The sequence below is a fragment of the Mytilus galloprovincialis genome, chromosome 4, assembly GCF_965363235.1.
Source record: "Mytilus galloprovincialis chromosome 4, xbMytGall1.hap1.1, whole genome shotgun sequence".
In the NCBI taxonomy this organism is placed as follows: Eukaryota; Metazoa; Mollusca; class Bivalvia; order Mytilida; family Mytilidae; genus Mytilus; species Mytilus galloprovincialis.
In genome coordinates, this window is record NC_134841.1 from 74,082,529 (window position 1) to 74,109,378 (window position 26,850).

Consider the following 26,850-nt stretch of genomic DNA (forward strand, 5'->3'; position numbering starts at 1 on the left):
CCCAAACTTCCTTTTGTGGTCATAAACCTGGTGTTAAAATTTCATAGATTTCTATGTACTTATACTAAAGTTAAAGTGCGAAAACCAAATGTCTTCGGACGACGACGTGATACCAATATACGACCAAAAAATTTCAATTTTTGCGGTCGTATAAAAAGTACCAGCATAGATTCATATTTTTTAATTCGAATATTTTTTTTTGTATGGTAATTACATCAATTAATGCTATAGTATAGCCTGTCTTAGCTTAAATTCCAGCAATGCCTTCCTCGGACTGTTTCTCACTAAACTCAATGGAAGTGTATAGATTGATATTTAAGTCCAGGGAAAATGTATAGATTGATATTTAAGTCCAGGGAAAAGATGGTTTTAATTGTTGTTACTTGAAATTAAGCTTTTAGTAGGTCAGAGTTCTCCCAAGATCCATTCTTGTGTCATTTGTTCTGATATGATGAGACATGCTCTTTGTAAGCAATTTCTAGTTTGCTCCTATATCATGCCGTTTCACCTCTACCCCAAGTCAAGAGCCAGCATTTCAGTGATGGTTGTTGGTTGCTGTCTTGCCATAACTGTTTCATACATTGTGTTGAGCATAAATCAGGCTGATGATTATAGCTTTATATTTTTTTTTTTAGTGTTTCACATTTCGTCATACATAGGAATTAATGCTTACCTTATATCGGTTTTGCTTTAATATTATTGGAGGCCAAACCACAATTGGTAGTTGTTTACATAATAAGTCTCGAGTGAAAATTTTTCTCATTGGCAATCACATATTTTCTTATTTTAATAACAGCTGATCATAAAGCTTACTTCAGATTCAAACAATTCTAGTCTATTGTATGATTGATGTTTTTTTAACATATTTTAAGAATTAAATGGACTGTTCATTGAATTAAATGAAATTTAATCAAATTCTTTGTGATCAACTTGAACATATCAACATTCATCTCAGCATGCCAATCTCAAGATCTCCAATTTGTTTATTTGATGAATTATCAGATCTTGTATTTTTTTTGTATGAACAAGTTTCCTGTATTCAACATTTTTTTAATGATATGATAAATATCATAAAATTCTTTATCAGGAAACACCTTATTCTAGAAGTGTGCAAAAGACATAGAAACAGCTGTTTTCTTTGGAAAAGAAAGTAAACTAACTTCTTACCACTGTAAGATACCAACAAGGTAAATGAAGTAAAAAACTCTGAAACTATGTAGAATAACTTTATTCTTGTTGTTTTTACACATTCGGACTGCCTAAAGAGTCCAAACAAGAATTGATCTGTGTTGTAATAATAACTAACTCACACAGCAATATTGATATCACACTTTCATTCATAAATAGTCATTGTACAAATTGGTCTTAGCACTAAAAATCTCTTCTTTTAACCCTCAAATCCTGAAAGGAAATTCAGAACAACTTGTTTTAATTTAGCATCAGAGTCTTCAGTAATCATGTTGTCCTTTGCAATTGTAGCTAACAATTCTTTTTGGCTGCCTTTAATGTGTTGTAAAAATGCTGACTCGAAAGCAGTGATTTTGGATGGATCTAATTTGTCTAAATGTCCTCTTACACCAGCATAAATGATTGCTACTTGTTCTTCAATGGGCATTGGTACTGAAAATAAACAGATGATATATAAAAGAGAGGTTACTAAATCTAACTGCTGTTGCTGTTACTTTTTAAAAATAAAACTTAAAAGAGTCACACTCAAGTTACCAAAATCATACTTAAAAAGTATAATAAATTATTTTCATATAAGTCAACAAAACCCTTGTGTGTCTCTATTATTTTCCATTTAGAAAATTTAACATGAAATGATGAAGACCGACTCAATGTTCCATGAAATTTTAAACTGTGACGAAATGATATGGTCATTTATTCTTCCACCTTCCTCAATTTTTACTTGTTTCTCTCTTTTTGGTTTTTTTTTTTTCAAATTACGATCCTTTTTTTACAATTTCTCTATAAATAAGGTAAAATCATATTTTTTGTTAGTGTATTCTATGTAGTTTTCTGTGGGGTTGATAAAATATTGAAGCTGAAATGTATGCCTTTTTCATTATTATTATGATTATCCTGGAACCAGGTTATTTATAAGTATAAACTATCGCCTTGGTTAATTATTGATTGGACTTACCATATTGTCCTTGTTTAAGAAGCTCAGTTAATCGGACACCTCTGTTGAGTAAGTTTTGTGTAGCTTGATCTAAATCAGAACCAAACTGAGCAAAAGCAGCTACTTCTCTGTACTGAGCCAATTCCAATTTCATGGAACCTGCAACCTATAAGATGTCATCCATGAATTAATATACAATATTTAGTACATACCATATTAAAATTAATATCTAACATCAGTTTATACCATTTTAAGAAAAATTATGTTTAAGACTTGAAGCTTGGAGAAATAATATTTATTTCAAATTATTGTTAGTTTCTTTCTTATTGACTTGTACCCCACATCTTCTTTCTAGTTAGTGATATTTTTATACCTATAAAAAAAACCTGCAGTTAACTGACAACTGATCTTCTCTCATAAATGTGAAAGTCAGATAAAACCTTGGAATTACTGAATTTCTACTTTAATAGCAGGTATTTTAAGATAATTCATACACTAACTAATTTCTGTACAATCAGGACTGCCTGGGCAAATTTAAATTACATCTCCTGTGGATTCATTAATTTTCAAGGGTACCAATATCCCTGGATTAAGGAACACTTACATGTTCGTTGATATTTAATTTTGTGGTTTTGCCGAAGTCTGTTTACAAGCTTATAGAAAATTTGTTATTCGTTGAACATTTAATTTCGTGGTTCACCTGTACCCACGAAATCCACGAAAATTGGTATCCAACAAATAATAGTGAATCCACAGTATCATGTTATTCTATACCATTCAGCCTTGCCATTACCTCCATTACTTATTACACAGTTACATAAATTTACAGTATAATTTTACCTGTTTCATGGATTTGGTTTGAGCAGCTGCTCCTACTCTGCTGACAGACAATCCTACGTTAATGGCTGGTCGGATACCTTTGAAGAACAATTCAGTCTCCAAGAAGATTTGTCCGTCTGTAATGGAAATGACATTGGTTGGGATGTAGGCTGATACGTCACCAGCTTGTGTTTCAATGATGGGAAGGGCGGTCAAAGATCCACCACCATGACTATCATTCATCTTAGCTGCTCTCTCCAGTAATCTAGAGTGGAGGTAGAATACATCACCAGGGTAGGCCTCACGACCTGGAGGACGACGTAACAACAATGACATCTGACGGTAAGCTACAGCCTGTAACAAACAATCATTTGATATAATTTATTTGATCATAGAGTTATTCGCATGGTTCCAAAATATTGCACTATAAGAAAAACCATCACTTCAACCAGTGCTATGTTAAATACAATTTCAGTCATTTGAATGGACAGATGAAGGCATTCCATTAGATCAGGGCTTCCAAAAAATATTTGAGCCAGCAGGACATTTTTTTTTGTCTCATCCCGATTTTTATCCTTAAAAACTTAGTACCAAAAGGAAACCAATAGTAATCAGTTCGGCATCATATGAATTATGATTGACACAAAAACGGTATTTGACTGGACTTTTAAATATAAATTTCGATGTTCTGACATAAACTGTTAAATTGACAGTGTGCAACATCAGCTTACTAATATCTGCCTAAGGTTCTTTATTTGCGCAAAATAACGCTGTCATAACTTGAATTTCGTTTTTGAAGAGTACATTTTTCTCATACCGGATGTTGACTTGACAATGGTAAAACATGGACCAGAGGCGGATACATGTACGTAAAAAAGCACGATTGAGTTATTAAAGTAGCTCTTTCCACTTTATTTCTATAGAAAAAACTTGAAATGAACATTAGATAAGGTCAAATAAAAATATATGAGTGGTTCCAGTAACCTGACCGACCCTAGAACTTTTTTTTCATTTCTGAAAAATAAATTTTCAAACGATCAAATTTTGAGGATTGTGAATTAAAATAATTAAATTCATAGTCATCACATTTCTGTCATCTGAATTTCCATCACAAGCATCTGTTATGGCTAAAATGCAAGAATTCATAACAGAATGCAACAAAATTAACTAAAAACGTATCATGACTGTTTATTTTACAACCAAACACATGTAAAAATGGCGAACTTCCAGTTGGGTCACGTATAATACCGGAAACAATTTCGGTAAACACACATTTTGTCTATTTTTTAAAAGTATGTAACTGGAACCATACATATATTTTTATTTGGCCTAAAGGTATCAATGATATTTTTAGCATTTTTGAACCAGATGCTCCGCAGGGCGCAGCTTTATACGACCGCAGAGGTTGAACCCTGAACGGTTGGGGCAAGTATGGACACAACTTTCAAGCTGGATTCAGCTCTAAATTTGGACTGTGATTAAATAGTTGACACAGCATAGGTTTCTGACACAGAATGAATGTGGTCTAATGAAATTAAAATGTTTGTTTTGCCTTTGAGCAATTCACTATGCTGTTGAATATTAATCCTCTCAAAAAAATTGAAGAAATAGCAATAACTACTCATTTAAATGCATCATAAAATATTAAAATGTAAAACAAGTGCTTGTTATCACTGAATGGTAAGGATTGTTTTAGTTTATCAGTTGGTAGTAAAAGTGAATATACATTGTATATTGTATAAAACAATGATTTAAGTTGATTCAACTACTATTCTGGACAAAGAAAGATAACTCCAATCAATTGAAAATTTCTTGCTATTGCACAACAGTGCTCTAGCTAGAAATCAAAAGGAGCAGGGTGCCAGTGGAGGGCAGGGCACTTTTTATGATAAGAAAAAGCACTGCTCATTTTTTTGTCTACGTTTTTGTGTGTATCACTAGTTAACGAATCTTTTTTTTTTTATATTGTATATGTTGGTTTTTTTAAATAAAGATGCTTTTCAACTATAGTCTTTATTTCATTGTTTGTGTAGTTATGAATGATATAGTACATCTTCATCAACATATTATGTTTTTACAGTTTAAACTTCACTCTACCCATTATGAAAGAATATGTGGGTTTTTTTTCTTCTCTATATAGGAATTATAGCTTTTAATACATCATATGATCTGAAACTGAGAGCATTACTAATTTAACAATGTTTAGAACATGGATTGCTAAAAGTGTAATTATCAAGTAGAAATTGCAAAATATATTTTTTAATATGTTCAAAGACAGTTAATATCTTTAAGGTAACATTATTATGTTATTATATATTCAATTGGTAATTTATTCCTTTTTTTGATACTAGATAATATTTTTAGAGCACAAATTTGTAATAAGCTAAAACAGGGGAAGTAACTCCAAAATCAATTTCCACCACGTTTGGGTTAATTAAAAACTGTGCTTGTCGCTAACAAGTTGAGATGGAAGGCATTTCTGTAAAGGCATAGTTTTATTTTGATGACATAAATTCAATTCTAAAGTCATGAAAGTCTTTATTTATATACGCTCTTCAAGTCATGAAAGTCTTCATTTATATACGCTCTTCCATTGTGACTTGGAGATCGAAAATGCCGACCCAAGCTAAACACACTCGCTGACACATTCATCAAAAGTATGACAAAAAGATGGGAGAGATCCGTTTGCGCCACAACTTTTTTTCTACAATGCTACGTTTGCGCCACCTGTTTTAAAATTACACGGTATCATTTGCGCCAAAAATAAAACATACAATTGCGCCAATTAGAAGAAAAATGACTTCTCTCCACCTTTATTCGGACTTGGAACTGGCAGTTTACACGGCAAATGTTTCCGTTTCTGAAACATACTTTCTTCTTAAGTAGCTTGTAACTTCACTTTATTGTCCAAAAAGACAAACATTGAAGGATCAAATGCAGAAAACAGTTCATAATAATTCCCCGTGAAATGCTACTGCCCCATTACTAGTACGTCTTGCGGTAGATAGAGTTTCAGCCCATACGGATGATGGGAGCAAAGCACTGTGTCATCAACGTGTGTGGCTAAAACATAATCAGTAAAAGCTTATATGTTCTTCTCTTTTGGCATATCTTGTATTAAATATATTCAGCAAAGCAATAAGTTTTCTTCTCTCTCTATACATGGACTGCATGTCTACTGCATTTCAAGTCATTTCTCTCCAAATGCTCATCTCCATGTTGAAATATCTCCGATCATATGATACTTTTTAAGCATAAAATAAGAATAAATATTAATCACTAATATTTATGATAGATATGTGTACAGGTAAATTGGCGCAAATGGGTTCCGAATATTGGCGCAAATGATACATTTGGAAAACAAAATTTGGCGCAAATGATACCCCTGAAAAACAGTAATTGGCGCAAATGGACTGCTGCCAAAAAGATACATTGTCCTAATTAAATTACCTAGTTATTTAACACCTTTGAAGTCTTTATCATTGTAATTGATTGTAATGACATGATTAACCTGGGGGCAATCACACAGGTGTCATATATGTAATTAACTTGGAGATCAGAAATCGATGAAACAAAATTTTACCAAAACGGCACAAGATAATTTTGGAAAAAGACGTCAGGGCAGAAGGGCGCGGCAATTGAAGATTTCTTGTTATTGCTAAATACTCTTCAATTGAAAATTTCTTGCTATTGCACAATACTTAATATAATAATTTTGGATCCTGATTTGGACCAACTTGAAAACTGGCCCCATAATCAAAAATCTAAGTACATGTTTAGATTCAGCATATCAAAGAAGCCCAAGAATTCAATTTTTGTTAAAATCAAGCTAAGTTTAATTTTGGACCCTTTGGACCTTAATATAGACCAATTTGAAAACGGGACCAAAAATTTTATGGTCATAAACCTTGTGTTTAAATTTCATAGATTTCTATTTACTTATACTAAAGTTATGGTGCAAAAACCAAGAAAAATGCTTATTTGGGCCCTTTTTGGCCCCTAATTCCTAAACTGTTCGGGCCTCAACTCCCAAAATCAATCCCAACCTTCCTTTTGTGGTCATAAACCTTGTGTTTAAATTTCATTGATTTCTATTTACTTATACTAAAGTTATTGTGCGAAAACCAAGAATAATGCTTATTTGGGCCCTTTTTTGGCCCCTAATTCCTAAACTGTTGGAACCAAAACTCCCAAAATCAATCCCAACCTTCCTTTTGTGGTCATAAACCTTGTGTCAAATTTCATAAATTTCTATTTACTTAAACTAAAGTTATAGTGCGAAAACCAAGAAAATGCTTATTTGGGCCCTTTTTGGTCCCTAATTCCTAAAATGTTGGGATCAAAACTCCCAAAACCAATCCCAACCTTCCTTTTGTGGTCATAAACCTTGTGTTAAAATTTCATAGATTTTCATTCACTTTTACTAAAGTTAGAGTGCGAAAACTAAAAGTATTCGGACGACGACGACAACGCCAACGCCAACGTGATAGCAATATACGACGAAAAATTCAAATTTTTGCGGTCGTATAAAAATCGGATGCATAAATAAATCTCGCAACTGCTCCCATGCGCATGACTGTACTAGTTTAAACAACGTGGTTCTGACAATTTTTCACTCAAAACCTTTGCTACTTCCTTTTTAAATTTTCATCAAATAATATTTATATATGTTTTCTGGTAATATGAATCTTGTTAACTAAATTATTTAGATGCAAACCGCTGAAATTTAAGAAAATAACTTTCATTAGACAGATCAATGTCTGGTACTAAATAGTTTACCTGTTGCCTGAACAAGTAAAATAAGCTGCCAGAGAACTAATTAGCCTTGATTGTAATGAGAGGGTATGTAAGTAGGGCACTAAGTGCTGTGCAATAATAATGTGAAGTATCATCAACATTCTCAATATTCTGACAAAGATTTATACCTGTTTTGATAGATCATCATATATGATGACAGCATGCATGCCATTGTCTCGGAAGTATTCTCCCATAGCACAACCAGAATATGGAGCCAAGTATTGAAGGGGAGCAGCATCAGAAGCTGTAGCGCTTACAATGATGGTGTATTTCATCACATCTGAAAGATTAAAAAAAATTACAGCAAACATTTGAATCAAAAATTATTTATGACATAAAATGTACTTTAAAAATCATAAAGACCACTTAATTATGCCAAAAAAAAGTAATACCTGTTTCCCCTTGCTTGCTGAAAAAAAATAGGGTAGGTAGGTATGCAATATTATTTGATTTTACAAACAATTTTTAGCTGGTTACTACTAGGGAATCAGTTTTGACTTTAACAGTGCTTATTCAAAAATGGCATAAAAAGTGTTAGGGTAGGCAGGGTTAGCGGAAACATGTTTTATTTTTTTTGGCCTTACTGCAAAACATGAAACTTATTTTAGATAACAGTATTTAAAATGAAAATGACACTTTATAAATTTTGTGTATCAGAAATTCTTTTCAGGAACGCTCAAACCTAAAAATTTATAAACCGAGATGTACTTAATACTGGAGGGGCTTTATGAACAAGGCACCTAAAAAGAGTAGCAAAAATCCACCAAAGGTCAACTTTGCATGAGGGTTTTTTTTTTGTGTATTCAATTAAATAAGGTCAACTTTGCCTCAGTTTTTTTTCTTTTCTTCAATTAAATATCTTTCTGGACTTTTCAGTCAACATTATCAATCAACCATTACCTTATGCTTTGATAGTGTTAACATTTTTCAATAAGTTTATTTACTAGACATTGATAAGATTGTCATTATCAAACAAATGAAGAAGTGTCCATGGGACACAGATGATGCCCCCACTTGCATTATTTTAGGATTTATAAAGGGGCATAACTCAATAATGGTTAAAGTGACACTACCAAAATTCAACTTGCTCTGTGTTTTATCTGTGGAAGTAAAAATTAAACATTGCATTGTATAAAGCATTGATTGTAGTTGATTCTATTATAATGGACAAAGGAAGATAACTCCAATTTTAATAAACAGCTGTGCCATGAGCACATGATACGCCCGACGGCTTGTGTGGAAGTTTTATGCAATAATCATAAATAGTTTTTGAGAAAGTTTTAAGCAATAACCATATATTGCTTTTTAGACATGGCGGGACATGTGAAACCCCCAACCCTGTTTTTTTTTTTACAAAAAACGAAGTATCACTAAAATAAAATTTTGAATCAAACCAAAAAGTATACAGATCTTAAGATTAATATAACAAAGATATGTGTAAAGTTTTAAGCAATAATCATAAATCGTTTTTGAGATATGGCGCGACATGTAAAAAAAAAACCCTCCCCCTTTTTTTTAAAATACTCAATAACTCAAAAATAAAATTTTGAATCATCACCAAAAAGTATACAGATATTAAAATTAATATAACTAAGAAGTCTTTAAAGTTTTAAGCCATAATCCAGAATTGTTTTTGAGATAGGGTGCGACATGTGAAAAAAAACACACCCCTGTTTTAGTTAGAAAGTGCCGTAACTCAAATAGTTTAAATCTTATTTTCAAGTTACAGTGTACATGTTTATGACGGACAGACAGACATTTGTATACCATAATACGTCCTGTCAAAATTTTGACGGGCATTAGAAAAATTACTTGAACGATGACATCATCGATATTTTTAGAAAAAAAATTGTAAAATTGCTAAAATTTTGCAATTTTTCCATTTGTAAAGGGGCATAACTCTAGAACAGTAAAAGTGATGCCTCCAAAATTCAAACTTGATCTGTGCATTGTGATAATAAGCATTTTGTATAAGTTTCATAACATTTGGTTGAAGAGAATGGAAATGAAAATTTTTGTAATTTTTCCATTTACAAAGGGGCATAACTCTAGAAAGGTTAAGTGACGCCACCAAAATTCAAACTTGATCTGTGTTTTGTTGTTATAAGCATTCTGTATAAGTTTGACAACATTTAGTTGAGGCAAACTTAACTTAGAGAATGGAAACCAATTTTGGGACGTACGGACAGACGGACAAGGGTAAAACTTAATGCCCCCTTCGCTTCAGCAGGGGGGGGCATAAAAATTCAGCAACTTTTCCATTTGTAAAGGGCATAACTCAAGAACAGTAAAAGTGATGCCACTAAATTTCAAACTTGATCTGTGTTTTGTGGTAATAAGCATTGTGTATAAGTTTCATAACATTTGGCTGAGGCAAACTAAAGTTAGAGAACACCAATTTTGGAACGTACAAGGGTAAAACTTAATGCCCTCTCTGCTACCCTGGGGGCATAAAAATATTTATCTGTTTTATATTCATTGGATCTTTTTAATTCCAGTTTGATGTGTATTTGTATATCAGTCATCAAAAATAATCATAATTTCCCCAATACTAACCAGCATCAGTGAGACGTTTTACAATCTGTGCTACAGTTGATCTTTTCTGACCAATAGCTACATAGATACAGTACAGTTTGGCTTTCTCGTCTCCTGCTTCATTGAATTTCTTCTGGTTGATGATGGTATCAATAGCAATGGCAGTTTTTCTGATATAACAAAAATAAATGGGTTTCATTTTCATTAAATGAATGATTAATTATAATAATTAAATATCAAGGAGTGCACATCCTGAAATGTCACATCTGCTTGACTGACAATGAATGTATGTTGAAAGTCTTTGTGATAAAGGTTTTACTACAAGATCACATTAACTTAACATTATCAATGATCCATGTAAATGAGGTCAAGGACAGATGAACACTGCCATAATTTATAATAAATAAAGTTAATCTATGCTTCAAGTATCTGAGAAACATTGTTGTTGGATAAGAATTCCTATATAGTGCAAGGGATACACAAATGTAAACTTGTTGATTTGAAATTCTCAAAAACAGTTTTAAACCGTGGGATGAGTAACAATATTATTTAATTTAATTTCAAACCTAAATTATTTTATTATATACATCAACATTGTTACATACCCGGTCTGTCTGTCACCAATGATCAATTCTCTCTGTCCTCTTCCAATAGGTACCAAGCTATCTACAGCTTTGATTCCAGTCTGCATGGGTTCTTTGACTGAGATACGTGGAATGATGCCAGGAGCTTTAACACCTACTCTGGCTCTTTCATCGGTTCCAAGTGGTCCCTATGAACAAAGAATATTTTCAATAATCTGTTGACACAGAGTAATGTCTTGTCTGTATATAATTTTGATACCCTAATACAAAGGGTGAAACACAAATGGGAAATAACAGTTAACTATCCAAAACTTTGTATCATTTCAATTTGAAACGTCATAAATGGTTGTCCTTCAACTGACCTAATCACAAACTTACAACATGAAACTAGGCAAATTTTTAAAAGTCAATAGACAATGATTGATTTCAAATAATTTTCATGGAAATAAGATTCGTTGATGCCAATACATCTGCATGCCAAATATCATCGACTTTCCTTGAATTTAAGCAAAGAGAGCACACCTTATTCTGACTTACTCAACCTTCTTTAGGCAAGACAATACAGTCGAGTATAATTAAAATGATCAAGGACAAAGAAAAAGCAAATTGTTTGTCTGCCCCCCACCCCCAATGACAGATGTCAGGTTTTAAATCTTAAGTGAATCTTGAGACTAATTTCTTTCTCCTCCCTTAAAATTAATCCTGTGATAGTCAATAATATGCTAGAATCAACATGGATTTCCCCCAAAAAAAGAATTGAAGAATTTTAACGCAGTCCAGTTGGTCAATAAAACAATTTTTGATCCGAGTATTTAAACAATGAGGTTGTTTTAAGAAGTGCTTGTAATATATTCTTTAAAACCACATACTGTATTTGCCTTTATATCTTTTAAATTAGAATATGACATGAATAGATTACTGCATTAAATTCCTAAATAACAAATATTTTCATTAATTAATCCATTTACTCAAATTATTTCAAAAGCTTAGTTAGACATGCTGTCAAGAGATGGTCATTTCACTGTGCAAATTGATAACATTTACCCTTTAACTTTACTGCCCAACTAGAAGTCAATCAATTAAATTTTATTGCTTTAAAAGATCAAAGATATTATGACAAGACTGGAAATTGGTCTTGTAGAACAAATAAGGATGGACCATGTGCCCCTACAAAACTAGCTCAGCTGGAACATGGACAGCTTAAGGAACAGAATTTGTTGTACTAGCCTTACCTTTCCATCAATAGGAATACCTAAAGCATCAACAACTCTTCCTAATATTTCCTTTCCAATTGGTACATCTACAATGGCACCAGTTCTCTTGACAATATCACCTTCTTTAATGAGTTTGTCATTACCAAATACTACAACACCAACATTGTCCCTTTCTAAATTCAAGGCCATGCCCTATAAAAGAAAATATTAATTCAGAGAAGATTTTTTAAATATATCTTTTGTTTTACCATCACTTTTCTGTACTGAATGTATTCTTTGTGAACGCAATGCAGTGATTAATAGAAAGAGAAGAGGTGTGACTTAAAGGGAAACTTCGCAAAAAAATCAAAAATTGATATTATGTCCATTCTGTATAAAAATGCTCAAATTTATAGGTATTAATATTTTATTCCGCTAAATAAGAGATCACCATCGATTTTAAATTTTGAGTATCAGTTCTCTACTCTCCGCCATCTTGTCACCTTCTCCGATGAAAAATCACGATATGTCAATAAACCACAAAGGAACAAAACTACAGTAAACGATGTAGTCGTAATTGCGTGTCGATATCTTGTCAATCGTACGGTTGTTTTATCTGACTGACTAACTTGATACGGAAAATGGTCTTATATTTCTAAATAACCATATAGTCTGTTATTTTTAAACTGATAATATTGTAATTAGTTAAAAAGTCAAAGTTCAAATCATAAAATGATAAATAAGTGTTCCGTGGAAATTGTTTTCGAAAATCTAATTCTTTCATAATTCTTTCAAGTAATAAACTTTATTTAAATAAATTCGGATCTTCCCTTATCTGATCACCAGCATGGCTAAAGGTATTACTCCCAAAGGTATTGGAAGGGGTGTAAGGTGACACGTCCAGGTATTCAATCGATTTCCTGTCCGGCGGGCTTGCAAGTTCATGCATCGTTTCACTTCTGTAGGTATTGATCAGTGTACACGACCGTTACTTATAACTTTCCATTTTGAACTATCAGGTGCATGTATAATATACATTTTTGTCTTGCGTGTCCGAAAGTGATATAATATACTAGTCATTACTGAACTCATACGCTTGTTTATAAATAACATTTCTGGTGTAAAGAATATTATTTATAAAAAAAAAAAAAAAATACAAAAAAAAATAATTGAAGAAATACAAATCTATTTACATATTTTTCCAAGGTTTAATTTGGGAAAATGTAATATATACTCGTTGTCAATAGTTTAGGACAGATTGGAACATACCAGAATTATTGATCTAAAAAAATGTGCGCACTTGTCGACGATTCGTGTATACATACGCCTGGTAGAAAGTTACGGAACTATAGTCAGTAGCGCTATTTAAAATATGTATACATGTATACATTGAACATAAGAAAGAAACATACATTTTGTCAATTGTGGTAAAAGTTTTGTAAATAGACTAGTCCACGTATGCCAACAGTATGTAATCAACGAATTCGATAGACTATTGTATACCAAAAGAAGAAGAAGAAAAAAAAGAAACAATTTGATTTAAATACAGGTCAATTTATAACTTGCTTTGGTTCATCGAAGTTAAGAACATAGTAAACTCACAGATTTATATATCAATTAAATTGTTCTCGAATAAAGGACGAAATTCGTCATCATCACAATTGTTCCAACATTTATGTAAAATATATGCAACTGGACGTACACTAATAATCCCCAAGGAATGTGAATATTTTCTAGGAAAACTATTGAGTATCAATTTCGGGATTTATTTTCTTTCTTGATATTCAATGACAGCAATTTAAAGAATAAACTGCTTGTCGGATATTTGTCCGCTTTAGAGGTATTCTTGCAAGTTGAACAGACTTATAATAACATTCAAAAATAGGGAAAGATAACATTAAATTCGTTGTCTTTTAATTTTAAACATCGTTGATCAAATAGTTATTTAAGTATATATATACGTTGGGAGACGACGATTATTATAGTTGTCTCAGATTTTAATAAGGACGTTCCCGATTATGAATAAATTTGGTTGACGTTTATCACACTTGAAAAGAATATCTATTCGTAATTTTTCGATTCCATTACAAAAATATTTTTTTCTATATTCGTACATATTATATTCCGCTTCGGTAGAGTTATCTTCAGATAGTTTCATATATTAATTAATACATGGCTTTCAAAAGTCTAAATGTAAGTGTTCTCGTACATTTTTTCGCCTAATAAAGACAAATAAAAATGATTTAGTAAAGCTATTTCTAATTTCTAAGTCCCCCTTTTTTATGAGACATAAATCAAGGACAAGACTTGTATATCATTTCATTCTGACATATGAATTAAGTTTCCCGTCTTTAACCGAAAATTGTGTATTTCTTAGTAAATTAACTTATTTGAATTCAAATAAATAATAGCACCAAATATAATTAAATAATTCCACGGCGACCAATTTTTATTTGTCACCAACTTGAATATGTATTTTTAATGTGTGTATTAAATGCTACCACTGCTCCGAATAGACAGTCACACCTGGCAAGGTGTGCCCTAGAGGCGTGGTTAAATACCGAAGTGCAAATAACAATTTACCTTTCAACAAGCCATCTACGAGTATTGCCACAGAACCGTGAATACACACATCGTATAAACCTAGCCATAGCAGAGATAGTAAAAGGTCAATAATAGTACACCAACATATTGTCTTTACAGATTATTGTACTTTAATTTGTTCACCTTATCAGTCCGAAAATGCATTTATTAAAAATAAATTTATAACTTTTTGTGTTGTCTACAAAAATAATTCGAATATATACGTTTAACATAGATAATTTATCTCACGAATGAGTACAATTGAACGTCTGTGCGTTTTATCTTCTTATTATCGGATGGTTATTAGATAAAGCATAAGTCATCGGCGCGCTTACGATTACGTTAAAATATGATTAAAAACCAAGACTTTTAATGATTGTATTTTAAATCCCGGCATGCAAAAATCAGGAGAAAACGTCACGACCTACAGGAAGTAGTTGATATTTTTTCATTAATTATTGAATTTCTCCTTTATTACTGCACATATAGCGATAAAACTTTGTAAATATATATATTATGTCATAATGAACATATTTAAACCATAAGTAAAAATTCGTGAATTTTCCCTTTAATGATAAACTGTGCAAACTGATAAATGTCAAAAAGCCTCAAAAATATTGAAAGCCATGGATATTAGCTTTCACAGTTCAGTTTTGTATGCATCTTCAAGTGTAGGTGTAATATTTGATATTGGTGTCAGATGATCGAAAGATATGTCAAGCAGGAATAAAACCTTTCAGAACTTTAATGCATTATTTGAAATTTTTGATTATTCATGTTGTTGTTGATGTGGTTAATAGTGTTTCTCGTTTTTTATATAGAGTAGACCGTTGGTTTTCCGGTTTGAATGGTATAGGTTTAACACTAGTATTTTTTGGGGCCCTTGATACTTGCTGTTCAGTGTGAGCCAAGGCTCCGTGTTGAAGACCGTACTTTGACCTATAATCAGTCTTCATGCTGAGTGGCAGCCCAGGCTAGTAAAATTGCTCTCGGGCCTGTAAAAATCATATCTACAGGCCAACAGAAACTAACTAAAAAATTTCAAAAATTGAGCTCCGAGCCTGTAGATTTAAAAGTTCGTCGTGAAGACTGTATAATTGTTTACTTATATAAATTGTGACTTGGATGGAGAGTTGTCTCATTGGCACTCATACCACATCTTCTTATATCTGTTAATTTCTTGAAAACAATTTACTTTCAATACCTGAAAACTACAATGTATGATTTTTGTAAGAAACTTTATCTTTATTATACATGAGAATGTTTTCAAAAAAACTTATTAAGGTCAAATAATCAAATATTAAGCCATTACAAAAGGTGCTTATCAATAGGAAAATTTTCACAATACTTTATTTCCAAGAGATAACGTCAGAAATCTACCATGTACAGTTTTGTGTGATTTTATTTAGGTTTTTGGTTTAAATGAGGATTTCCTTGGTCCAGGGTTCTCATTAAGGATTTTTAAAGGTGAGTCCAATGGGGCTCGTCATTTTTGGCCGTGGTGAGTCCAACAGCAAGGAGAAGATATTTTTATTGCAATATAATGTAATATTTAAGTCTCCATGGCCTAACAGAGCAATGAAATGACATTAAATTCAGATCACTTTTAAACTTTTGCTATAAGAAGATGATATTGTGTTTAACTGTGTTTAGTTTATACAAAATATATCTATCTTGATGCATCTGTGGACTTATAATTACTAGTTGTGAAAATGATGAGTCCAGACAGATTTTGATGAGTCCAGGACTCATGGACTCGCCTTAATGAGAACCCTGTTGGTCTCCTATATTGGAGGTGTAGATTAATTACAGATACATGCCTAATTATGTAAGTAAAGTAATATTTAAATTTCTACCTTCAATCCACTAGAGAATTCCACCATCTCTTCTGCCTGGATGTTTTTAAGACCATACACCCGAGCAATACCATCTCCAATTGATAATACTCTTCCTGTTTCCTCTAAATTTGTCTGTGTTTGTTGTCCCAATATTCTTTCCTCCAAGATTGAGGACACCTCTGCTCCTAAGCAAAAAAATGTTTCATTTGTTATTGCTTAATGTTAAACAGCAAATATTAAAGATACTTTTCACAGTATTGCTAAACCAAACTAATATTTAATGAGCAACTCATTTAAAAAATACTTGTTAGAATACAGAATGACAAATTTTACCAAATTAACATGTTGTCACTAATTGTTTAAACATTTGAATGAATGTATCAGAAATAAAATGTTTATAATCATGTACATGATGTAAGGAGCTAAATTAAAGAAGTTAAATTAATATATTAATAATATAATAAAATTGGGTTTATCTGCTGTTGTATTCTTTGGTTGATGTGACAGAACTTAAAAATTATTCTCAGAACAAAATGATGACTAGATAACACACTAATTAGACCCTTTATAAAACACCTGTCAGGGGTGTGGAAATATTTGCTGTGGGCACTTGTCCCTGGGCAAGTAAAACTGTAAAGTTCACTTGTCCGGAAAAAAAGTTACTTGCCCTGATGGTCCCAATTTATTGAGGTATTTCATTGTAGTTAATATATGATTCTTAGCACTGTTACAACTGCATCACAAACAAGTGAAATCCATTTGTTTATTATGTGTAAAAATTTAGTAAAGTAGGTCAACATCTATGGGACAAAAACCTTACAGCAAACCAACCAATGAAATAACATGTAAAGGTAATTTTTGCAGCAGTTTTGGAATAAAAATTGTAGCCAGTAGGTACATATAATGATATACTAGTTTAGAGGACAGTGAGTGAAGAAATGGAAATTAAATAATGGATAAACTATTGACTTTTTTGCTGTTTCTCTCAACTGATCAACACACTTGTTTTTTTTTTGGTTTTTTTTATAATTGTATTGATGGGCAATTAAACCGTCCCTTCCATTTACCACTCTGACAACAAATAATGTTGACCTTTGATCTATAAATATAAAGACAAAAAAAATATTTATTTTCCGAATTTCCATCCTAGATAGCCAGGTGCAATCTGATATTCACGATGTCTGAAATTCTCGCTTCCGTATTTTTTTTTAATACTCCTTATCCTCCATTTGCGTTTTAGGGTTTTTACTCGACTCATTACTCTTTTTGTCTTGCTTGCCCGGTGTTTTATAAAGTATTTATCAATCTGAATCTCGATACAAAATCATATAAAATGACAGTTCCGGTACATGATGGATAAAACCTAATCGACCATCCCGTGTCAATGGACAAAAACCAATGCAATGTTACGCAACTCGGGTTCGCATACTTATTTTTATTTATTTTGTTAATCTATCTATTTTCGGTATTATGTAATATTTATCGTCATGAACCATTGGTTTCATTTACATAAATTGAACATCTTTATATATTTTGAACATGTTGAAATTAGTTCTATATTTCTGTTGGATTTGAACTTTGTCTTTTATATTATTTTACTTGTCCACGGGCAACCCAGACAAAAATAATTACTTGTCCGGTTGTTCAAATGTACGAGTCGGGCGAGTCGGGCATAGCATTTCCACACCCCTGCCTGTTACAACTCCATCTGGGAAGGTATTCAAACAGATTCTTTAATTAAGGGCATACGATACACTTTTGAACCTGTATTTACAAGTTGATGAAAATTTGCATATAGGCTATTTTTTACCTGATTAAATCAAATATATAATAAAAAATATACCTTCATGTGCTACTTTTTGAGTAAAATGAGGTAGAAATTTTGTATAGTTGCTCAAAATTCAGATTTGTGTCCGTATTTTCTTTTTCGAAAGAAAGACATAACTTTTTTGTTTTAAAAGATAAACACAAATAGTTTTTTGTTAAATAATCGGTAGTTTCTGTTTTTTTATAAGTATCATAAAAAATTATGCAATTTTTATTCAGAAATGACTCATATTTATCAAATGTTCATGAATAGAGGAAAAAACGTCATTTTTTGCTGCATGTTTATCAAAATTAAAAAAAATGCGCTATTTACAGTTTTATAAAATTTGGGTCACATAATCTCCTTGCAAAATGAAACAAATTGCTGTTTTAAAAAATACGGGTCCATGCACTCGTTTTCAAATTAAATAAGTTTGAATGATAAAAATCAGTCAAAAAATGCATCTTTTCACGATATGTCATAGTTTGACGTCGCGAAAATAACATTTTACGTTAGCAACGTCATTACCTTCCATGTAACTGTATCGTATGCCCTTAACTGATCAGATTAAAAATACCTGTATTGTAAAGTGGAGATGAAGAAGAGATGTTTCTAGTTGCAACACAGCCAGCACCCAGGGCATGACGGCAAACCTGTAATAAACACAAGAACATACATATTATGTTTTCTGACTTTTAATCTGATGAATATATTAAGTTAAATAGTATGGAACAGGGCTTTCCATTGAAATTGAAGTAGAAGGCTGAATTAAAATTATAGGCGGCTGTAACATGCGTTCGGCGAAGCCGGACGTCCACCAAGCTGTAAGCTTGGTGCCTTACGGCAGGGGGTCTGGGGGCCGCTCAAGGCCCCCAGAAGCTCTGCCATAAATAGAGCAAAATCCTGCATTCTCGCAATCTCCTGGCACCTAATTTCATCTTTCAAATGACCATTTTTTATGTATGAAATTAAAGAAAGAAAAAAAATCTCAAAGAAATTTTTTTTTTTTTTTTTATGTTATAGTTTTTTATTTTCATTTATTTATGCTTAAAATCATTTACTTTAAAAAAAGATTTATTTATATAATAATCCGGTTTGTTAAAAATCTTGATCGATTTATTTTGCAGAACTACGTGCATTTGTAAACAAATGACCCCCCTTTTCTCTCTAAAGACTGACCCAGTACGCGTAACTAAAATTATACAATTATTTTTCAAGCATTGACAGAAAATTGATATATCCTCTGATTTTCTCTTTTTTTTTGTAAACTGTTCAATAAGTCGGATACATAAATCATTTGGAAATGTTATTTATTTGAGGCCGAGTCGACAATATTCTACTTTCGTTTTTGACCTTGATTCTCTGAACACCACGTGGGCTTTGAAAAATGAACTTCAAAAGATACTGTTTTCCAGATTCTGAACAATATGATCTACTACACTTTCTTTAATTTGACTGATATTATTCCATAACATAAGATTGTCATCCTATCTGATTGTCTTCACGTTTTAAAAGTAAAAATAGCCAACGAGTTAATGACCCTCGGAACGTCTCTATTGTTATCATTCAATGACCACCGGAACGTCTCTCTTGTTATCTTTGAAAAGAAACGATGCATTCTGACTTTAAATAGACAACCAATCAGTGACCTGAATTCATGTGAACTATATTTAGCCCAAGGTAAACACTGACTTTTCACCCTTGTTTATCGTGACCGCGACTTTGCGAAAATACGTCTTTCGGCTGCCTGTAAACATTTGAAAAAGATATTATTTTCTTTTTGAATTTATATTTTTGTCAGTGAAGTAGCCGGCACTTGAAGCCACCGCAAACGGCGGATTTCCGCCGGCTACCGGCTTCAATGGAAAGCCCTGATGGAAAAGCTAATTAGAAATGTAAAATAAGCAAAGTTATTGTTTTGGTTTTGAATATCACTGGAAAAAATATCTGGAGAACAAAAAATGTGTTTACCTCTATGAATGCAAAATTGATGGAAATTTTTCCTTTAGGTTTTCATTAGTCCTTCAATGACCTGAAGATTCTTTACTGTGTTGCGCAATACACCTTATCGCTAATCCCGGCTGACCCGGCCGCTTGAACTTTTGACGCATACAACAATCACTTTTCCATTGTGGCGTCAGATATTTTGTTTTATGACGTCAAAATTTTACGGGAACCTGTGTGATATCGAATGCTAGTCAATTCGTTCCAAGTCCGATTCGTTCCAAGCCAGTTCGTTCCAGATTTGGACAATTCGTACCAAGTCAATTGTCAATTCGTTCCAACTGATTTATTTCATTATTAATCAGACTTAACAATTTTTTGTTTATTTATTCATAATTTGTTGTACAGCATTGTTTTGTAAATAAATTAAATTATTTAAATGTTACATAGATGTTCTCTAATTGTGTGTGAGTGAGTGAGTGAGTGAGGGAGTGAGTGGGTGAGTGAGTGAGTGAGTGAGTGAGTGTTTGTGTGTTGGTGTGTGTGAATATGTTATAATATATTTATTCAGACAGTTCATTTTGATAGGAATTTATTTTTAAAGAAAATCTTTCTCGAAAATAACGTTATATGAGTCGTTACTATGTGAATATTGTTAGGATATGGAACAATATCCCAGATAGCAATACCTTGTTGGGCCAACATTGGTGATTGGTTGGCACAGTTGGTAAATAGTTGGTGTTGGCAGCACAACAAGAAACCGACGTTGGCCCAACAAAACTCAGCCAACAGTTATTTTGACACTATTGGCCCCTTGTTGGCCCAACAAAACTCAGCCAACAGTTATTTTGACACTATTGGCCCCTTGTTGGCCCAACAAAACTCAGCCAACAGTTATTTTGACACTATTGGCCCCTTGTTGGCCCATGTATGTATATATATATATATATATAGTAATACAATATTTATTCCATGAGGATGATCGTGTTATCTGTTGTCATGATCTGTTCTTTTTTTCTGAGTTTAATAATTCAAGTATTTATTATATATTCAGTTCAGTTTTTTACCGATGTATGTAAATGTTCTGTTATGGATCAAATATGAGTTCTACTGTTCGTTTTGCTACACGCTTCTTTATTTCTTGATTTCCTAAAATCAGGTTTATAGTTCAAATATTAAGAGTCCCAGTTGTACTCTTTTGTGTTACTTAAACGAAATCAGTTAATCAATTGATCACATCACCGGGAATCATATCACATCTCAAGTTACTTTCATACATAAGGCAGCAACCATTTGATTTTCTGGGGGGGGGGGGGGCTATGGTTTTTTTTGGAAAAAAAAGTTTGTTTCCAGTTTTTGGAGAAAAAAATAATTTGTTTTTGATTCTGAGAAAAAAAAATTGTTTGTTTCACCCTCAGCTGCCACTATATGTTATGCTAAAATTGAAAGAAAAAAATTGTTTTCGACTTGTCTCGAAAAAAATAGATTGTTTTTCGCCCCAGGCGAAAAAAAAAGTTTGCACAGAAAAAAAAACCATAGCCCCCCCCAGAAAATCAAATGGTTGCTGCCTAAGTTGTTTACAAAAATACTCTATCGTGTGAAAAAAACGTAAAAATCACACCAAAGGAAAACTTGTCACGATACTAATACAGATTATAAGAATTTCAAAGATCTATTCGATTGAATTGCATGGTGAACCATCAGAAATAGTATGCGAAATTATGATAAGAAACATATGTGAGGACAATGTATCAGTAATTATCAAAGGTGCCAAATATGACTAAAGTCGTATATTAATGCCTGGGATAACATAATCCTTAGTAATTCAATAAGTGATATACTGTTGCCCAATTTCAATTCTCAGTATTATTTTGCAAACATTACATTTAAAAAAAAATGTTCATAAAAAATATAATTGATATTCACTTAAACACAAGACAAAATAAATTATTTCCTCAGACACAAACATGTAAAAGCATCACCGAACATTTGCCGAAGTGTCGACTAATGAGACCGTCGGCTACTCCTGAAATGAGGAAAGTTCACGTCCTTTTGAAAATAGAGAGGTCTTGTATATATTAGAAATATTTTTCACGAAGTTAAAGGGAGACGGAAAAACCAGACGATCAACCTTCCAAAAGTAACGATTATATGTAGCAGGAATTGTCACATGTACACGATACCACATCCTTATAAACATACGATACATGAAAACCAACCAAACACATATTAATACAACTCAACCGAAGTTAAGGAATGTTATGAAAGGTAGTGCATGCTGAATAAGTGTATGGGCACACGATGATAAGTCATTGCACATGAAAAATTGAGAATATCATACAGTATATATTGCATCAAGTCTTAGTGTACTATAAATGAAGACCTGTCTTAATACCAAATCAGGGATCCGGCAATTGCTTTCCTTTCGTTGGGTGCATTTTTATTTGATTTCGTTAATTTTGTTATTTTACTTTAGGTTATCTGCTGTTGGTCGTTGTTCAATTTCAATTGTCTTCTGTTTAATAGGAATAATTATAATTTTAAATTTGAGTATCATAACTTACATTACAAACCATTAGATGCAGCGTAGCAAAAGTTATGATTATATATTTAAAAAGATCCTGATTTTGAAAAATACAATGTGAAGCAAATTTATACTTGACACTATAAAGAATAATTTCTTAAAATTACACGCTGTGGCAAGACTCCGTGTGTGGATCTCGTTGGAATGAATATGATAATACTTTCCCTTTGGTATATATACATATTTGGAAGCTAATAGAATAAGGACAAATTATTCAATGTCGCAGAATGAGAGATAGAAACAACAGAATTCTATAAAAGTATAAAACGGAAAAAGTTGTCATGCGTAAAAAAAAAGGGGGTATCAAGGACATAATTTCCTTCCTTTTGTCTTTTTTTTTTAAATTTTAGACATAAGTAATTACTCAGGGTAACACCTTTACGAAAGAAGTATTTATCCAATATTAATGTGTGCGTTAACTTTGGGTTTTTGTTGTAGAACCGCAAGATTTCTTTTTCCATGCACTTGCTGTTTTTATAAAATGCCATATAAAATAAGTAATTATGGTATGATTTTGTCTGGGAAATTAAGACTATCCACCCTAATTCAACCTAAAGTGATGTATAAGCGATCATGTGCAACCGTGCGATTTTTATCAATGAGAAAACCCATACTCTGAAGTCGGCTTCAACCCCGGACCCGTGACCAAACTTACAACATTATTTATAACAATACATTTAAGAACAGCAGTGAACCAACGACCACTACTGAATTGCAGGCTTTAAACTTAGGACCATGAACAAAAAGAATGCGATGGGGTTAATGATGTTAGCGGGCATCAAACCCCCAAATCTTGGACAGAGATGGTAAAGCACAACAAATTAACAAACTATAAAACTTAGTTGCAATTGGCTAAACTCATTATTTGACAACATTCAAACGTCTTTTTGAAATATTTAGGTCGGCCCTGAAAAGGGCCGTTGAGTATGAAAATCTATACTTTAAGAATTTCTCTCTGGTAAACTATATATCTCTCTGTGAGTTGTCTTAGTCCGTGCATTCTTGTATCTCATGTGCCTCCTTACAACCTTTGAACTTACACGATAAGTCATATGATTCAGACGCAATTCTCTTCAATTCCATCAACGGACGTGAACGTTTCCAATGGTTTCTTGTGCGGTCTATCTTTCTGTCGAGTACTCATGATCAATTTGCATCATCTTCCTTTGTATACGGTGCAAAAAGTTGAATGAATAAAAAGGATAAAATTTCGTTTCATCAAATAATTTGTGAAGTTCATATCTCTATCGATGTCTATAGTTTGCGAATACACCTAGTCCGGGGTTACTTCAGGTCACCATCCGGACTCGTCTATAACATGTAATTTTTTTCGTTAAATGTCGGATAAATAACTTATATTTTTTTTATGTATGACATGCTTGATCAAAGGTCCCGTCAATATACTTTACGACAATAAACAGTTTACATACAGTTAGTCTCGTAATGCAATACACGCAGGTATAGTAAACTTCAAACTAGTCCGGGGTCATGTCAGGTCACAGTCCGGACTCACCTGTTCAAGATTGTGTATTACATGGTTGATCGCTGCTTAAATGTCGTTTATTGATTTTTCCGATGACTATCGAATAATTTAACAAACAGAGAAATGAATAAAGGAAAAGCAAAAAGTGAGAAAAAAAAAAATCTTTCAATTAAACAAATAATTTAGTATATTTATATACAGTCCGTATAAATTCGAAAAATTTCGATATATGTTTATGAAGAGGTAGAAATTTTCCGTCATATATCATTTATAGAAGTAATACATTGAGTCATAAGAGCTGCACGGTATACCGAGCTGCACTCTTCCTATTAAAAGAATTTCATTTGTATCATTGATAATAAAAAGATTTTATTAATTTCCATTAAACAATAACGACAAACGAATTATTATATATCTCTTCCTTAATTTACTTTACTCTTTTTTGTTCAATTTTGCGATCAGAATGTGGATTTTTTTTTTAATTATACCTTTACTTATTATATGACAGTAATCTAAAAAAACAAAAAAGTTGTAAAAAACCCACAGTCCGGGTCCGGTATCCAGTCCGGGTCCGGCGTCCGGTCCGGGTCCGGGTTTCATACTTGAGTCCGGGTCCGGAGTCCGGTCTGGGTTTCAGTGCGTACCCTCATTTTCGCCACATCTTTCCATGTTTTCTACAGTTTATGTTCAGGTCTAAATGTTTTTGAAGTATACTGATATTTCTATATGAAAATAACTTCAAATACAAAATATACTTAAGCTTGAAAACCGGTTTGTTTTAAGAAAATCATCTGAAAAGTTAGATTAAAGGATGTTTGAAATTTCCGGATGTTTTGTCAATGGGGGACACATAATCGCCGTTTTTACACATCTATTTAAAACCAAATAACCGCAGCTTTTAACAATTTTTATCAAATCAATTGCATTATAGATGAATAGCAGACATTTCAAAGGTGTAAAGAATTCAAAATTAGGGCATTCAGTCAAATATTTACTTAGAAATACTTCTTTGAAATCGTGTTTTTTATTCAGGAAATTTTCCGAAAATCGTTGTCCGTTTTTCGGTCATTTTCGGTAGGAGCCGCAATTTTGTCTCAGTTTAAAAAAATATTATATTTGTTATGAAAATATAATTTACGGGTGCATTTCTTTCATTTCAGCCATCCTTTGAAGTTTTTACACCTCAAAATCCTTAAACGGCGAAATTGTGTCCACGGCGAAAATGAGCACCCCACTCTACGTATTTATATTCATTTTTTATAAGTACAGCATTAAAAATTAAAATAATAAGTCTATTTAAATGGTTAATATTCTTTAATACTGTCCTTGAATAAGTTGGAACAAACTGAGCAGTTTTTGGAAAAGTTGGAACGAACTGACCAAGCAACTTGGGACGAATTTGTTGGTACGAATCAGAGTTGGAACGAATCATCCAGATACCGTGATATCCAGTAATGGCGGACAAATAGCGACAAGGTGTATTGTTCAAGTGCCTCTGGTGAGACTTGAAGAGATGAATGTCATAGTGTCTCATGTACTTTTCTACATGCAATAATATACGCATCTTTGACAACTTAAGTAATGGTATCTTCTTAATTTAAGAACTACACAATACCAAAAGACATTAAGGTTATACATTTGTACATGTATGATGTCGGTCTACAAGATTTAAGATTTTAAAATTCTGTGTTCAGACATGTCCCAAGTCAGATATCTTTTATGACATAAGCTATAGAATTTCCTGGAATTTGAATAAAAACTGTGAAATGTAAACTAGAATGCATCACTTCAAAATGTCTCTCTATTGTAGACTATAGTCTATGGATGAACATGTACCCACTGCCAAAAAAAACAAATGTCAGGGAGAAGAGATTTATTACCCTTTGTAGTTTCTACAATTGTTATGGACATTTCATACTTGGACAGCTACATCCATCGCCAAATTAAATTACTCAAAAGATTCGAAAAGTAAACTTGAAAGCCATACATTAAATTTGCAGTTTAAGTTGAAGAAACTGAAAGGCTTCTTTGACCTTGAAAAAGCCGTTTGTTATTCCTGCAACCATTGCGATACCACTAAATTAAAAACTTGTGCATTGGGAAATGTAGCATGTCCACTTAAGCAAATTGAGCAGATCATCATAAAAGTACTGTTAATCCTACATTGGTACTACAAACTTTGAAAGTCATCAGGTCAGATAAACATAACCGGCTCTTTTCATAATAAATGTACAGGTGAAAGTAATGCACTTGCAACTAGTTTCTGGCGATTAATCTCATAACAAATATTTATATTAACCTTTGTTGCAGCCCTGGGAAGCTGTCGAGCTATAGATGATGCTAATCGGGCTGAAAGCATGTTTACGTTGTGTGTTTCTCGTCTGTGCCCGACGAATATGGCCGATTGTAGACCCGTGAACTTGACAAGGAGAAACCCGTAGGTTATTAGAAATTACGACTTTAACAGAACGAACTTAGATTAATACAAATCAATAATCAATTACTCATAGCAACCTAAAAATAAGACAGTTTTAACTGTTAGAGGCCATCATGTTGTTTTT

The 26,850-nt window shown here is 32.5% G+C and overlaps 1 protein-coding gene across 1 annotated transcript; it reads right to left on the reverse strand.

Moving 5' to 3' along the window:
* Positions 1-1,212: 1,212 nt before the first annotated feature.
* LOC143072920 (ATP synthase F(1) complex subunit alpha, mitochondrial-like) lies at positions 1,213-26,743 on the reverse strand. Its single transcript, XM_076248089.1, has 10 exons — positions 26,589-26,743; positions 18,856-18,931; positions 16,490-16,656; positions 12,090-12,263; positions 10,879-11,045; positions 10,295-10,443; positions 7,867-8,018; positions 2,963-3,295; positions 2,144-2,288; positions 1,213-1,620 (listed from the first exon to the last, which is right to left on the reverse strand). The coding sequence occupies exons 1-10, from the start codon at positions 26,646-26,648 to the stop codon at positions 1,388-1,390; spliced, it is 1,656 nt and encodes a 551-aa protein (XP_076104204.1). The 5' UTR covers positions 26,649-26,743; the 3' UTR covers positions 1,213-1,387.
* Positions 26,744-26,850: the final 107 nt, after the last annotated feature.

Bases quoted from the DNA above. Each gene is read 5' to 3' on its own strand.
- LOC143072920 (XM_076248089.1), bottom strand. From the start codon at position 26,648: ATGCTTTCAGCCCGATTAGCATCATCTATAGCTCGACAGCTTCCCAGG. The intron at 18,932-26,588 runs GTTAATATAAAT...TGTTTATTACAG, and splicing joins TTCCCAGGGCTGCAACAAAG to GTTTGCCGTCATGCCCTGGG. The intron at 2,289-2,962 runs GTAAAATTATAC...GACATCTTATAG, and splicing joins AAACCAAATCCATGAAACAG to GTTGCAGGTTCCATGAAATT.